This window comes from Pseudonaja textilis, chromosome 2 (assembly GCF_049901715.1).
Source record: "Pseudonaja textilis isolate UNSWEBS1 chromosome 2, rPseTex1.2, whole genome shotgun sequence".
Classification (NCBI taxonomy): Eukaryota; Metazoa; Chordata; class Lepidosauria; order Squamata; family Elapidae; genus Pseudonaja; species Pseudonaja textilis.
In genome coordinates, this window is record NC_141991.1 from 26,366,361 (window position 1) to 26,383,405 (window position 17,045).

At 37.3% G+C, this 17,045-nt stretch overlaps 1 protein-coding gene across 3 annotated transcripts in view; it reads left to right on the plus strand.

Annotated features, from left to right (window-relative positions):
- The window catches only part of PTPRG (protein tyrosine phosphatase receptor type G), a 683,006-nt gene that overhangs the window by 476,322 nt on the left and 189,639 nt on the right, over positions 1-17,045 (plus strand). For all 3 annotated transcript variants that reach the window (XM_026721752.2, XM_026721760.2, XM_087923573.1), the window contains exon 5: positions 3,518-3,613. In XM_026721752.2, coding sequence (XP_026577537.1) covers positions 3,518-3,613 — 96 coding nt within the window. The remainder of the gene's footprint in view (positions 1-3,517; positions 3,614-17,045) is intronic.

Genomic DNA, 17,045 nt, shown 5'->3' on the forward strand with positions numbered 1-17,045 from the left:
AAGACTAATAAAACACAAGTCATCCATAACACTTCATGCTGAGTCACAGTTATACCTGAAATATCTTTGCTTTGTACAATAAAGCAGCCCAATAAGTACATTGCCAATTTACCGAAAAGAGAAGATAAAGGAAATTCCTGATGAATTTCAGGAAAAATCTTCATAAATGAAGGGAAAATAATATTTTTAATCACTCTAGTACAAGAATTAATCTGATTGATAAAAGACAGAAGCAGTCATATTTAAACACATTTTGTTTCAGATACTTCCAGTATACCATTTCAAAAAATGTATGCACATCTAGGCAGACCTCCTAATATCAAATATTATGTTTATAAAATATTGGATACAATCCATCTTTATATTTATGGAGACAAATAAAAAACATGAATTTCCTTAAAATATGATCAATCTTGATTTGAAATTGTTTGGCATTTTTTGAATATTATTATTCTATCACAATATGCTATAAATAGGTTTATGAATTTAAGGAACATTGGTATTTAATTTATTGTGAATGAGCAATAAAATGTAATGTATCTTTATTGATGGTTTTATCGATTTCAGGTAAATGGAATTAAGGCAATCCAACTGAAAGCCAAATTGTGTTTAATTTGAACGTCGGTGCATGAATATATCATGTGATTTTTTCCCCTATAAATTGACTTTTTCCCAAACCTGGAGGCTGTTAATTTGTATGAGATTATGAATGCTCTATGATCTATAAGAAGTCAACACAATTAACACTTCTCTTTTAGCTCTGCCAAGCCAAGGTATTATTCCCATGTTCTTCTTCAGGAAATAAATAATAATAATAAGGATGGCATAAAATGGCATCTTGTAATACTTCACTCACTTGAAATCTGATGATAGTCCTTAGATGTAGTCCATACATGAACTACCATGAACTACCATGAATTCTAGCACTACCTTTATTGTAAAGGTAACAGAATCTTGCCAGTCTTAAAACGCATCTCTTTCCCATCACCTTTACAGTCCAAGAAACAAAGGGACAGTTGCTATACCAGCATTGCTTCTTAACTGCATTTCATCTAATCATTACCCAATCTACTCCTATTTGTTAGGAACATTCTCATAGACCATTACATCTTGAAAGGTAATCTTGCTTTGTTTGGAGGGCCTCATTTTACTGAAAGTCCATCTTCTTGGAATCACTGGATTCCAGAATATAACACAAGCAGTTGCCTATAGAACAAATACCTATTAGTGCCATTTTCAGAATTCAGAATGCTTTTTCTCTTCCGGGATATAGCTTAGATATGAAAATGTGCTAATTTGGGCTATAGAAATTGAATCAATTTAAAGTTCATTAACTAGATTATTCTGAAATATTAGAAGGTAAAGGAGAATATCCTTACTTTTTTTAAAATAGTTGGAAGTAATTCTAAATTATAGGGAATGTTATAAAGGGGGATTAAACTAGAATATTACTATACAGTCCATAACTTATCTGCTGAATTATTTTCATACCAGCTAAGAACCTTGGGAGGAAAGAATGGTTTTGAGTTTCCAAAGAAAAGCTTTGCCATATTTGGAGATCAGAGTAGTAGAACCTGGTGCCTTTCAGATGAGAAGGCCCTGTAACTCCAACCAATACCATCACAGGTCATACTAGCTAAGAACTGTAGGAATATCAGTAGGGAAGACAATATTAGAATACCTAAAGCTCATAGATTCAGTCTGTGTTTGGTGTATGTGTGTGTATTATAGATTTCTGGCAAATAGTTTCAATTCTGATCATCAACAAGGAAGGCTAAAGAGTCTGGAGAACCATTGCCAGATGCTAGCTTACAGATCGGAGCTAGAGACAGATAGTATTTCATTTAGCAATTTACAGACTACCAGAAAATCAATTATCTAATTGTCTATAATGCTAAACATTTGTAATAACTTGATACACAGCAAGATTATTTTTTTGCATCTGCTAAATCCCAATCCAGCATCATCATCAATTATTAGGATCTCATTTTTGCAGTTAGCACACTTAGTTAGTTGGTAATTGCCAAATATAGGTGATGCTCCCGCTGAAAGCACCCATGCGGGTGAAGGAAATACTGAGATGCAGATGTTGCTAACACAGCAAGGGTTTATTATCGTAGAACAGCAGTCAATGCACAGATGCTGGTTATTCAACACAGAAGGCCACCCACATGTTGCTGTGTGCATGCCTGCCCCTAATTTGTTGTGCCTTTCAGTTAATAAATTAGGACAGTTCCTGCAGAAAAGCAGATGGAGCAAAGCTGTTGTTTGATTGCCTTCATATTTGTATAAGCCGTACATCACTATGACTGGCTAATGTGCTTCGATACCAACCAGTCTCCCTTCTCCGAAGGCAGAACTGTTCAAACATTCTGTCTTAATTATAGTCCACATGCATTTCTTTTTCTATAGGAGAGAAATCCGTTGAGAAAAAAGGATGCAGTGTTTAACCTAAAAACTAAATAATTGTCACAACTGTTAAAAAGTATCATTGTAGATGTAAATGCAGCTTGATCATTCAAATAGAAGTGCTTTCCTAACTGTTTGTTCAACCCCACCCCACCTCCAAAAGAAGAGAGAGAGAGAGAGAGAGAGAGATGAACTTGTGTAGAAATTTGTTAGGGAAACAAATTTCAAATTCAAGGGAGTCTCTATCACCATCACTGGTTAATGACATGTGTGCCTCTTCATCAGATATAAACACGTACTTAAAATTATTAATATGTTATTCAGCCAGCAACTGGGAGAAGGATGTAAGTGACTGAATGAGGCAGGGATCTATCAAAAAGAAACTTCAGGATTCCAAGTTGTCACATGACTCTGTTATCTCTCATCGGATCTTGAACCTTCTTGGGTATCTATTGTTAATTAGATGTTACAGCTTGGGTCTCAAAAGTTCAGCGTCTATTATTATTAAGAGGAATGGGTTTTAAATCAAAACTTCTTTTTTTCATACATCTTCTTGGAGTTCATCTAATCCTCCTAGCCAGAGGTGGTATTCAGCAGGTTCTTATCAGTTCTGGAGTGGTAGTGGAAATTTTGAGTAGTTCGGAGAACCGGCAAATACCACCTCTGACTGGCTCTGCCCCATATATTCTCTGTCTCTCGAGTCCCAGCTGATCGGCTGGGTCTTCTTTTGTTGCTCTGCACAGGAGAACGGAGCTGGAAAGCAGGCTAGTGGGGTGGGGAGGGAATAGAAATTTTACAGTATCCTTCCCCCAGGAGTGGGGAGGGAATAGGGATTTTGCAATATTCTTCCCCTGCCACGCCCACCAAGCCACGCCCACAGAACCAGTAGTAAAAAAAATTGAATCCCACCACTGCTCCTAGCCCTGTAAGTAACAGTAAGCATAAAATAACATTGGTGAGGTAGCCCAAGAGAGAAAGAGAATGAGATTTAGTCAGTGAACTGCATGACAAAGCCAGAGATTTCATCTTTTGTCTCCTGGATTGTCAAAAGCAACGTGTTACCTTGCCTTCAGATTCTCAAAAAATGCCTTTTGCTCCTTTTTCACAGATGCAGATTTATTTCTACAATCCCGATGACTTTGACAGCTTCGGGACAGCCATACAAGAAAAAAGGATCATAGGAACCATGGCTGTGTTTTTTCAGGTAAGTTGTTTCCTGCCTCGTAGTCTTTAATCCAAGTAGTAAAGTTCTCCCATCCCCCTTCCATGATTACTGTTGTTGTTATTGTTTGTTGAATTGTTCCCCGCTTAATGAACGCATCTGTTTTCTCACTTACACCTGTCTAAATGAAGGATATTTCATATGGTCTGCGCCACAATTTGAAATGTAAATAAGTGTTTTTAGAAACATAGTGGAAAACTTTGCATGAATTATTCTGATTTTTATAGCTGCCTGACTGGTGCACAGATTGGAGAGCACATTTATCATAAAAGTTCCCTTGCTATTGCTCAGCACATTGCTCAGGTTTGCAGAATATTAACAGGCCAGTTAAACTGGAGGAAAACTTTAAATTTGGTTGCAACAGAAAAAATATATCCTTCTGGGTTCAGTTCCAAGTGGGGAAAAAGACACTGGATTCATGGAAGTTGCTTGGAAAGAAGGTTTAATGGTGTACAGGACCACATGCCTCAGAGCTCCTGGGCGAAAAGGAAAGAGATGCTGAGAATCCCTTGGTTTTATACCCTCTGTTGGGCCCTACCTTAGTGTTTCCTGTTCCTGTGTAAGAACTGTATCCCATTGGTTGTTAGACTCCGAGGGGCGGGGTCTTAGCTAACTTTGTAGACTTTGTCTGGACCACATGGCTTCACCTAAGTGCTGGCTGATGCAATCTTCCCAGGTGCCATGTGGTGAGATGGGTAATCCTATCATTTCCTGAGGGCCATGTCTTAATCCCATCACCCTGGAGCTGAAGGGGGCTGCAGGGAACTGCTTTGTCTTTAAAACATGTTTCTCCTTTTCTTCATCCAGGGAAATATAATATTTTCCCTTTTTAATATTTCCTAGAAGGTTTCATTCTTCTAGGAGAGGGGTGGGTGCTAACTTTCTACATTATTAATCAACATTGTCAGTGCTTCTCTTCTCAACATCCTTCCTCCACCATCACCCTGTAATGGCATCTTCTTACTTCGAAATCCAGTAGCTAAATTTCTCAGGGAAACTGGCTTTTCCAATTCGGTGAATTTATGGAGCTCCTTTTTGTGATGGGCTTTTTTTCACCAGACTGAATGTTCGGTGAGCTCATTTACAGGTTCAGCACACCTGAGAACTTGTTGTATTTTCTAGGGGCCCTGCCTGTGATGGCTGACAGGCCAAGCCAAATTGAAGCAGTCTTCGGCTCCTTTGTCTCATTATATTGGAGAAATGGTTTTCCTTTCCTGACTTAAAGGATAAATTGAGGGGAAAGTGATGGTTTGACTTTATTCCAGAAGGCTGCCACATATAAACGATACATCTTTCAGTGTGAACAAGGAAGCTCAAACTATTTGGTGTGAAATGTAGCTGTCTGTTTATATCTATATCTGTTTCTCTATCAATCTGCATTAATCTTCAGCACTAGCCTAAGGGCTATGGTTGGAGAGTGCAGCAATAAAAATGTGGTAAGATACAGGGAAGAAAACATACAGCATGACAGAAACGGGGTCTTTTTTTCGTGAAAGATTATGGTTTGGGGGTAACTACTATGCATATAACCATTCTGCTTTCAAATTTAAAACCTACAGTATTTTATATTTATTTGTTTATTTAAATTATCTACATCTTGCCTATCCTTCCACAAAGCTCTGAACATCAGACAGCAAAATATAGAAATATAAAGCAACAAATAGTCACAGAGAAAACAAAACATAGCAGCTGTATTGACACCACACATGTTAACCAATTAGCTAACGATGTAGCAGCTGCATATGCCCAGCATGGTAAACTTTATTATCTATCTGGATTTTTTAAAAAATAGTGTGGTTTAATGCATTGTGTGTGAAACCCTTGGTTAATTTATATTTCATTGTATTGCACAGGCCCAGGAAAATGTCTATATCAGGATCCTGGCTAGATGTGCTGCATGAATGCAGCCATTAACAAAGTCAGAACAGCAATTTGATAAAAACAAGAGTCTGAAAAAAGACTGTTCCCAAAAGAAACATCTTCACAACTTCTGGAAGATTGTTTCTGACGTAAAGAAGATTGTTAGCAAGGAGTTGAAGTGGGCCTTCCGCCAATGAGAGTTCCAAAGCCTAAGTGCAGATCCCCCCAAAAAAGTCAGATTGGGAGACATACCAGAAACCTTCCAAAAATAATCACATCCATATAAGGAAAGATGTGGTTCTCATCCTGACCATTGGCCTATTTTTTTTTCTTTGTCTGAGTAATCAAAACCTTCGAGTACAGATAATGCTCAATTTACGGCTACAATTTTATTTATTTATTAAATTTATATGCCACCCATCTAAAAGTTGAGTGACTCTGAGTAGCTATTTGGGACCAGAATTTCTGTTAAGGGAGTGATTTTAAGACCTCTTTTGCCAGGATTGTTAAGCAAATCATTGCAATAAAGTGAATCACATCATCATTAAGCGACCTGGACTTCCCCCACTGACTTTGCTTGTTGGTAGCAGGTTGGGATGGTCACATGTAGTGATCACATGACCCTAGCCTGTGCAAATATATACCAGTTGCACAAATATGTGCCAAGCTCCCAAATTTTGTTCACATGACCAGGGGGATGCTGTGAGGACTGGTTGTAAGTCACTTTTTTTCCCCAATGCCATTGTAACTTTGAACGGTTGCTAAATGAAAAGTTGTAAGTCGAGGAATACCTATATATTTATCTTTTGCCCATATTGCAATTCTTGTCGAGCTCCATTTTCACTGGCAGAGGGTTGCAGGAGGCCCTCTTGAGCTCTGTTTTCACTGGCAGAGAGCTTGGGGTACCACAGGCACCTCGACACGAGTGACATCAAGCTGGCCACACCCACCCTGCCCCCCAAGGTCAAACACAACCCTGATGTGGCCCTCAATGAAATCGAGTTTGACACCCCTGCCCTACAGTGATTTTCTGTACCTTTCTGCTTGCATTGCTGTAGAGATTCCAGTGATGGAAAGATTCCAAGTATTTAGCTGTATTTGAATAAAATAATAATGAAGTTACAGCTTATTATCTATCACTGGAGTTCATTATCTTAGGATTCAGTAACATTGTACATACTGTATAATTGTCTAGAAAAGTGGACCTGACTTTAGTTCAGAGTTTGATTTTAATATTAATTATTTTTTTGTTTCTTAGCTGCATGAAAAATAAACCACTTGATGTGAACACTGAGGGTTTTAACTGGAAAGAAGATCTCTGACTGAATTAGTGGTTATAAAAAAAATTCATCCACAGTATATATTGTGTATAACATTTCAAATATTGCCAAAGATTATGTTCAAAATATATTTAGCCGCAAATCTTATAGGAAAGGAGCCAGCAAAGTTTGTAGATAAACTTCCAGATAACCTGAAGACGATATATAATCAACAGCCACATAATTTTCTCATGTAAATAGGAATATATTTTATTTCCAAAAGTTTTCCTTTACTTAAAGTAGCAAAGGCTTGTTTGAAGGACAGCATGGAACTCTGTTTTTATGTTCATTTATGTCTCTCATTTCATTCTGTAACTAGCATGAATCACGTTCAGCAGATGTAGGTGAGATCATAAATGTTTTCCTAATTGGTAGAGGGCTCTAATCTATATTCAGAGGAGAGTTTTATGAACTTTGTTCTCAGTCGCTATATAATTTTGTTAATCATTCCCCTCCCCGCAATCAGAAGGATTGTTGCAAGATGCTTTGGGTAGAAAAACGATGTCTTCCAAATGTTGTATATTTTATCAGTAGCCAGGAAAAGTTAACACGGCTAACATGAAGGGATTACGAGAGTGACTATCCCAACCTCTGAAGGACAAAAGATTTTGCACCTGTTCTGTACTTAGTTGCACATACCAGAATGCACGTGCCTGTTAAAACATCAACATACATCAGTGATAGTCCCAAAGGTGCTTTTTCAGGAGGCAACTGGACTTTCTTGTTTTTGGTTTTGAAGATATTTCGCTTCTCATCCAAGAAGCTTCTTCAGCTCTGACTGGATGGTGGGGTTTGGAAGGATTTATATTCCTTGCAGACAGTTGGTAACGTGCATCCTTTTTGAGGGTCATTGAGGCACTTGGAGGTTTATTTGTGTCCTTGGGGTCACCTGAGTAGTGCTCCTGGTTCCTATAGTCTGCTATTTTTCCTTTGGAAATCCATTCCTACTCCCATACCAGTCAAAAGTGTCCATCCAAAATTGTGCTTTTCAAGAGGCAACTGGACTTTCTTGTTTTTTCTTTTGAAGACATTTTGCTTCTCATCCAAGAAGCTTCTTCAGCTCTGACTGTATGGTGGGGAATACATCAGCGTGCATTTTGAGTCCAAAAGTGTGTCAGAAATTCAGAATAGACGCAGCACATACCGACAAAAGAGAAACAATTCATAGCAAAGTCAGTTTAGTCTAGTGGTTAAGGCACAGGCTAGAAAGAGACCCTTGAATTCAAATCCCACCTTAGCCATGAAAGCCAGTGACTTTGGACCAGTCATACTCTCTCAGCCCAATCTACCTCACAGAATTGTTGTTGCTAGATATATTCACCACCTTGAGTTATTTGTAAAAATAATAAAAGCAGGATACAAACAAACCAATAAATAGGGTTGCTTTGGATGGGCAGCATATAAATTTAATAAATGCATTAAAAACTTGCATAATTGTAAATAACTTTCCATTTGACTTAGTCTGAGAAAAAAAAAAGGTCAAGGCAGCTCTGGGTCGTACGAGACCTGGAAATTTTGGAGAAATTGCGAAAAAATTCCGAAAAGAGCAGGAAAGCACACCCCATTCTTTTTTGAGGCTCCAGAGATTTCTCATGAGATTCCAAAAGGTCTGTAGACCACATGAAAATAGACAACATTCACATTTTCATTCTTTAGGCATAATTATCAAAAATGCCATGGCATGTCACATGTGCCATGTGTGTATAGGTTCGCCATCAGCAACATACAAACTTTCTGATAGTTGAATGGCAGGAGAAAAAAAAACATGTTCACGATTTGAGTTACAATAAGATGGAGTAGAAACTCTATAATTGTTTTAAAATTCCGGTGTCTGTGAGAATTTATACTTTTTCTGAAACAATTTAAGCTGCATTATTTTTTCTGTTTGGTAATCTGTACTTTAGATGATGCTAGCTGGGAGGGTTTTTTTTATTTTCAGAAACAAATCAAAATGCAAGCAAATCATTTTGTAATCTTTCTTCCTTTGTCTTGCGGTGTAGATTTTATTTTCTGCTTTTGCACAGCTCAGTTATTTTATGTTTGATCTTCCCTACCTTTATATATAAGAAAAAATTGTTTAAAGCACTGAACTAGAAGAAGAAGATTCAAGCATTATTCCCCCATCTTACTGTCTGCTGTCTGCATTCATACAATTTAGCTGCATCTTGTATTTTGCCTCCATATGGAGTTATCACAAAATTATCACTTATATGAGAGTGGAATAAAACACACAGTACTACAATAAGTAGCAAACTGACCCCACTAATTATTGGATAATGGGGTGAGAATGAGCATTGAATGCTCGTCATATTTGTCACACTGTATCAGGATAATTATGGTATAATTGGGCATCACATCTTGAGACTTCCACATTACAACATAAGATGGATGGTACATAAAAGAGATGTGAAATTATAATCGCCATTGTTCTTAGGAATATGTGTACCATACTTAGCTATAGTTATACTTAGCTATATTTACAATACAGCCCAATAAAAATAACACGTCCCTGTGCTTTGTTGCTTGTTGAACTGCACACTTCTGTTTTAACAGAAAGCTTTAAAAAGACTTAATGCCAATAAAATAAATAAAAACGTAGAGAAAAATGGAAAATGTCATACCAACCCCATGTATGATTGGTCCCACTCACTTTGCAGTATCACTCATACATGTTCCCCACCCAACTCAAAACTTTAAGTGTGGTTCTTAGCTTACCAGAGGGGAGTTTTCATTTGATCTTCTATCTGACAGCTAAGATATATATTAGACAGAGAGACAATTCATTGCCTCCCACTCAGTGAGAAAGTGCAATATTCTGACTATCTGCTGCAGAAGAAATATTTTTTGAGGCTGAGAAGTATGATTCCATGCATTGTTTTTTTCTATCTTATTTTACCTCTACAAGAAAGTAAAAAGTAAAACCAATATTGAGAGATTCAAATATCACAAGGCTTTTGGAAGTCATTTTGAATCCCAAAATACATTACTGGAAGCTTGTGTAGGTATTCCTATGCTCCGGTTGGTTTCCCTTGTAGATGTTTTCTGTCTTGTGAATTGTATGGTGTAGCAACCCAAAAGTAGAACTGGGTCTTGGGAAGACCTTATGAAATAAAAGTTTACTCCCTAAGCTATTGTAGGTTGACTGTTCCTTCTTAACCATTTTTATGTGGCATGACAGAAAAGTCTTAATATTGCTGAGGTTCCTCTGTGATCTCTGCCTGAAAAATTATAAACTAAAAAATGTTAGTGCTTTCTTGAGATGTCTTTCTGACTTCTTTTGACCAAGCAGATTTTTAAAAATCAGTGTTATAAACTTTCTGTCTTTTCCATTGGTAAAACCATTCTCAGTACTCATTTCTGTATATGCATGCTGTGTGTTTGTGTATATACCTGGTCATAAGTTAAGCATCATTAATTTGTTACAAATGCCATTAACAAATTACATTCTGTGCATCTTGCCACATAAAGGTAGTACAGGTAGCCCTCAACTTATGACCATAATTAAACATAATAATTATGGTTGAGCACGTCCTTAAGCAAATCACATGTGACTGTACCCGATTCTACCTTTTTTGCAGTGGTCTATAAATGAATCCGTTGGCCACAATGGATGGTTTTTTTTGGGGGGGGGTGCAGAAATCAGAAGTAAAAACGAATTACCTCATAAATCACAGTCACATGAGCACAGATGCTGCAACAGCTGTAAACATGGCCCGTTGCTAAGCACCCAAAATGCAATCACATGATTATGAGTGGGGGGGGGGGCATCAGAACTTCAAATCCAGGCCATAAGCTGTGAGTTGAGGACTACCTATAATGTAGCACTAATTAGTGGGACAGCTAGTGTTGGCCTAAAACCAGAGAGATGCAGTTTCAAGACTGGTTTCACCATGAAAGTTCACTGAATGATATTGAGCCGTGAACTATCTTTCAGTCATACCTACCTCTCACTGGTGTCTTTTGGAATACAAGTATAGCAACAATACAATATATACCATCTTAAATTTCCGTAGGATGGGCAGCATATAAATCTGCATTAATTCACAGATCAAATTTCTTTAACCAGGTACTTTTTGGGCATGACCCACCTGGAAAGCACCAAATAGCCTCTCTCTGATCTCCCTCTTTACTGAAGAAGCCAGCAAAGGAAGCATAAATGATAATGATGTTATAGTAGTCCTTTCCCCGAGAAATTGAATGTTTGAGAAGATAGGGAGATCTACCTTCCTTTGTTGTTGTTTTTTAACTACCATTTCTCCTTCAGTTTGATTTCAACGAAACCCTCATGGTTTGGATTGCATTTATTTAGTTAGGAGAAGTGACTATCCTAGACTTTCTTCCTCAACTCTCCAGTAGGCTATGGCTTCCCTTGCTTCCTAAAGATTAATTCAATCCAGTGAGAAGACATTGTGAATTCCTCCCATAGATATTTCTGGTATTTCATAATTATTGCTAAGGCTAAAGAAATGTAGAGCTGAGATTGGGGAACATGTAAGAGAGCCATTAAGGCTTCTGTCAAGTCTGATGTCAATGCTTTGAAGCAAGCTAGGTCCATAAACTGACAAAGAAAAGATTCCAGAAATGTTTCTTACTGTAATAAGGGAAAGTGAAGGACTGTCGAAGTCCTGTCCAAGTTCTTCTGAAAGATCATACAAGGAATGAAGCTTCCAAGGAAGGAATCTGTGGTGACTTTTCTAGGGAGAACTGCTAAGTCAGCAATGATGAGGTTCATTCCAAGGCCCCGACAGAATGGCCAAGTATCCATTGACTTGGAAAGGCAGGAGTTAAAAAGCCTTTAAACCCAAGTGGATGGACCTATGGTAGACTTTTAATTTGGAAGTTGTGGTGGACAGGTCTTTTGTGTGCATCTGACTGGCTTCATTCTTGCTTGCAAGAAAGAAATTAATCTTGCCCAGCTGTGTCTGTGAGCCTTTTGCCAAGTAAGCCTTTTCTTGAATAAGGAGATGAATGTCTAGAGGGGTAAGATTTACAGCCATGCTGATGTGAAACTGACAGATATATTCCCAAAACCATAAGAGGTCATCAGTTAGGAGAAATCTGTTATTATCACTTAGCTGATAATAAGCTGCATTGAATGCAGTGTGAATGTCCTGTATTTACTTATGAGTACAGTAACAAAATTATTTGCATTCATTATTGAAATAAGACCAATTGTGCTACAGATTAGATCAGGGAAATGGAAGCTGAGGGAAGAGAGTGACTTGCCTAAATCCACCTAATGTGTTTTTACCTGAGATGAGATTTAAACTCACTCCCTAGCTGATGTGTTTTATTACTCGTGGTCTATCACCTTTAATAACATCCATACATTCTTTTTTTACATTTAGATTCTAAATTAAGTGAGTTACACTATACTGTGCAATTATTAGTGTCACTTTTAATAATGAAAACCCTCTTTTTTATTACCCTTATTTAATAATTCACCTTTAGTCATATAAAAGTTTTCTTGCCGAGTTCATTAGATTTCAAGGATTATTGCCAAGAGCCAATACACTGGGCTACATTGAGTAAATTAGAAGTTGCTCTAGTTTTCTTTATTTTTTTATATAATGTAGTAATGAAGGTCATAATGCACGTGGATCTTTTGGAATTGGGCCTTTTAATACAGTTGACAGCACCTATAGGGCATAAATGTTATTAGATTTTATTGATAAGGATGTAGGTAGGCTGAAAACAGAGAGGTATAATGGGTGTTAAGGTGCTTATATATCCATCCTTCTGTTCCCTCTCACAGTAAGCAGAGTTACGCAAAACAGAGAAAATGAGTAGGGAATACTGGTCTCTGCCATCTTTAATCAACTGAGGCTTTCACATAATAGTTTTAATGAGACATAAATAAGTAAACAAGATTACAAACTGTTGCCCTGTCATTTTGCACTTAAGATAATTCAACTAAACTTTTAAAACTTATATTCAGAAGTGAATATTAGGTTAGCAACAGGTGGATAATCAGATAAACGGACACAATAGATAAGCAGTTCCTTTTCTATAAAATGTTTTGTAGAGTTCTTGGTGCTCTCACAGCTTGGTTGTTTGCTTGCAGATGTTTCATTATCCAAGGAGGTAACATCATCAGTGCCCTAGATGGGTAATGAAATGTATCAAGGCAAATAACCAAGCTCAGAGAGCATCAAGAACCATTCCCTTCAATGAGAAAGTTTATTGCCCATATAAAGAAATGTGAAGTCTATTTGATTTAAGCTCGGAAAGCAGCAGAAGCAACTGGAAGCAGTTTTTATGTAAAACTCATGATTTGGGAAGAGTTTGTCAAACTGCCCATCCCAAGATAAGTTTGTTGGGGACTCATTAAAAAATAATAAAGAGATAGTACATTGAGACAGAATCCTCCTCTACTCTTAACCTGGATCCTTAAAACTCAGCTATGAGTTGATCTATAGCAGTGGTTCCCAACCTTTTTTTCGCCCCGCACCCCTAAAGAAATTTCACTCGAACCTCACACCCCCTGAAATTTAGACTTTAGGAACTACTGAACGCGTTAAATATATGGTAGGATTGAATCTTTTCAGCTATGTATGTGACGGCCACTAAATAACGATACTTAACTCTAAAATGAAAACAAAGTTAATCCATTGCATAATAAATAAAAATGCCAACATATAGCCAATATCCTATTATTTACCTGGACTTTTCTCGCACCCCCTGGAATATCGTCTCACACCCCCAGGGGGGTGCGAGCACCCCAGGTTGGGAACCCCTGATCTATAGCATCTGCTTTGCACTTTGGCTCAGATTTATTTCACTTGATTACTGACCTCAACATTGCCCTTCACTTTTGCCTTTTAATGAAATATCATTAGAGTTCTTCAAGTTTAGGAAAGATGGATGGATGAAAGAAACAGAGAAAGCCAGCTTGTGGTGTTATTATCATTATTTTTTTTGGTGGCTGTGGTTAAGAGAATAAGGTAGCAAATAAGAAAAGACTTGCATTATGTCCATAGAGAAACTTCCTGTCAGGTGCAAAGAATCAGGACCATGTGTTAAGTTCCAATTAAGCTGATTTATTGTTCATGCCTACACACAAGGATCTAATCAACTAACAGTCAGCACTAAATTGGCACTAGATAAGAGTTAATTGAATATATAAGAGGGGCTGGACTTGGACCACTTGTGGGAACATAACAACTCCAGGCTCTTGACTCCACCCTCAGGCTCTCTCTTGCCTTCTTCTATATTCCAGAGTTGCAGATATAGACTCAGTGGATAAATAAGGAGGGTTCACATATCATGTTAAGTGACAGTTTTAATGACTTCTATTCTGTGGACCAAGGTCTTTTCAGCTCAGAGGCCTTCAGCTCAACTTCAACCTGTTCTACTTTTTTGATCCAAGTGATGGTCTAAAGTTCTCTCTGGACCACACCTACCAAGGCTTCTGATTGGTAGATTCCCAGGCTTCTTTATCCTTCCTACCCATGCCAGACCAGTGAGGGCATGCCATGTACCTGGTTAAAAAATGGTCACCATGTTACTGTTCCATCAGCAACGTTTAAGGACAATAAGAAAAGGAAAGTTTTACCATCATTCTGTCACTTGGACTGTTGTCAATTTCACCTAGTTACCCTTCCCTCTCCATCCTGGGGTACAGTGTGTAGGGCCTGAAAGGTAGCAGATAGTGTAGGCCTTATACCAAAGAAAATCAAGACAGTCCTACCTTGAGTGTCTTCTCCTTTCCCAGGACTCTGTAGTCATTTACTCTAATATTTTTTACATTCCTTCATCAAGGTTATCTTGTACACATCAGAGGGGAGGCTACATTCCTGCCATAATATTCCCCCTAGCCAGTTGAACTAGAAGCCTTTGTCAGTGGTAAAATTAAGTGCAGCAGACAAACCAGACCATGTCATATGAATCAAGCTAGAAATTTTTGATGCATAGCAAGGAAAAATGGAGAGAGATTGCCTTCCCAGAGGTCGGGGCAGATATAAATAATGTCATGTACTCCAGCTCCCCCCAAAACACACCCAGGCTCATATTCTACTCTACTCATGGAAACTAAGTGTGTGAGTTTGGTCTCTTGTCACAGTCCGTTACTAATGCTACCTCACAGAGATGCTTGTAGGAATAAAAATAAAGGAAGTTTCTCAGATAAAGCAGCTTTTGTGGACATTTCAGCTGTTTATCATTTCAGTCAGGAACTGTTATTTTTTTTTTCAAATGCTTCTTAATTATGATAGCATTTGTTCTTTATTGATAGGCTGACAGTATACATTAGTAAGTTTTAAATAGCAGTGAGGGGTCTATTGTCCTCTGCTTCCTTGACCCCTTTTTTTTGTGGTAGCCATGTCCTTTTATTTTATTTTTTTTTTTTAATGTTCATTGCAAATATATCCTTTTTCTTCCTTTCTTTCTCAGTGCTGGGAAGTGAAGCTAGCAGTAGAATATTTATAAAATCTATTGATGTTCATATTTGGAATGCAGTGATTTATTACGCTCTGAATTAAATCAGCTTTGCTTTTAATAGAAATGACTTTTGTGTTCATTTAGCAAAAGATATTCAATTGGGTAGCCAACAGTTTATGAGTACATTTTATTACCAGACTTTCACAGATAATACTTGGATAGCTGATAGGTACAAATTACAGTAGTCAGTCACTGCAGTCATATTACCTTCAATCCTGGTGAGATTTGAGAGATGATTGATAACTGGAGTGCTGATCACAATGATTAGAATAAAATAAATTAGTTAGGCATTCCCTAACAATGGCAGGACATGAGTTTTTGTGTTTTATACCTTACTTTAAATTGTATTTCTTGTCAGTTTAAGAATTTGGAGCTTGGTAAAAGAAATTTGCTTTTACTGTATGATTTTTAAAAAAAAGGTTTGCATCCTTCTCACATGTCCAAAAGAGATGAATATGTCACAGTAAGATTTGAGTAGAGAAAAATCAAAAGCTTAATTGAACAGTGGGGATTGTCCTTGTGTGTGATTTCTCTGAAAAGCAGATACGTTGGAAGTGGATCCATGCTGGATGATGATTGAGCAGTAAAAACTCTTCTAACATCCGTTTCTTACTCTTGATCCCTTTTTGATCTGGGGTTCTGGATTCTGCAAAAGTAGGAAGACCTCTGCCTTAAATTATATTTATTTGTTTTGACCCCTTATAAACATAGCGGCTTAGTCAACCCAGTGAAAAGGCAAGTTTTCCAAACTAATTTGGTTATTAATAGGATATTTTGTATTTTTGCACCAAACTCCAGGAAACTTGGCATGGGGAACACCATAAATTACATATCTATGACATTGACATTGATTGTGATTCTGATATGGTTTATTTTTAGAAGATTTTTCATACTTTCTCTTTGGCAGGAATGAAGGCGTCAATTATTAAAAGGCGACGAGTAAGAGGAAGCAATGCACGAATATTAGCCATGGGCGAAGAGGTGGCAGTGTAAATCCAATAAATAAATAAAAAATAAATAAATGCAAACAAAGTAACTACTTAAGATGGGAAATAAACAAAGGAAATACATAAGATGGGAATTATAAGATGGGAATTATAAATATATATATATATACAGTGTGGTCTTTCATTCCACTCCTCCACACTTCACACACAGATACATACCTGCACGCGCACACACACACGCACACACATAAACACTTACACATGGAGTACTTAGCTTGCATCCATGGATACTGAAACACAGTGTTACACAGTGAGCTTGGTTAATTCATGGAGCTATGCTTATTTTCCTCCTTAAATATTTATTCTTCTGCTTTTCTTCAACCTTTGTGTTCTGCTGACCCAAAGGAGTTGCATAAAAGACGTACTCCCCAGAGAACAAATTCATTCTTAGCCTGGTAGTGGCTGATACCCTGAACTCATTCCTATTCTTTTTTTGTAGGCATTAACAAAACTCTCTTCTTGTTGTTTTTATCTGCAACCGTGAAAATGAAAACTAATTCTGTTTTCCACATGCGTAATTTGGATATTTCAAGTTAATTACTACGGTAGTTATAAAATACATCCAGTTTGTATTAATCAAGGTTTGGTTTGCTAGTCAGAAATGGTCTTTTACAACCAATGTAATAATTATGGGTGAAAGTACAGGAAGTCCTCAATTTGTAAGCAATCATTTAGTCTTCTAGTTTAATTTCTAATAAATATCCATACAATTTTTAAATCACCTTTTAATCAGTACCTGTCAAAATCTTATCTGTCAGTCAATTTATCATAGAAACCTTTTGTTTTACA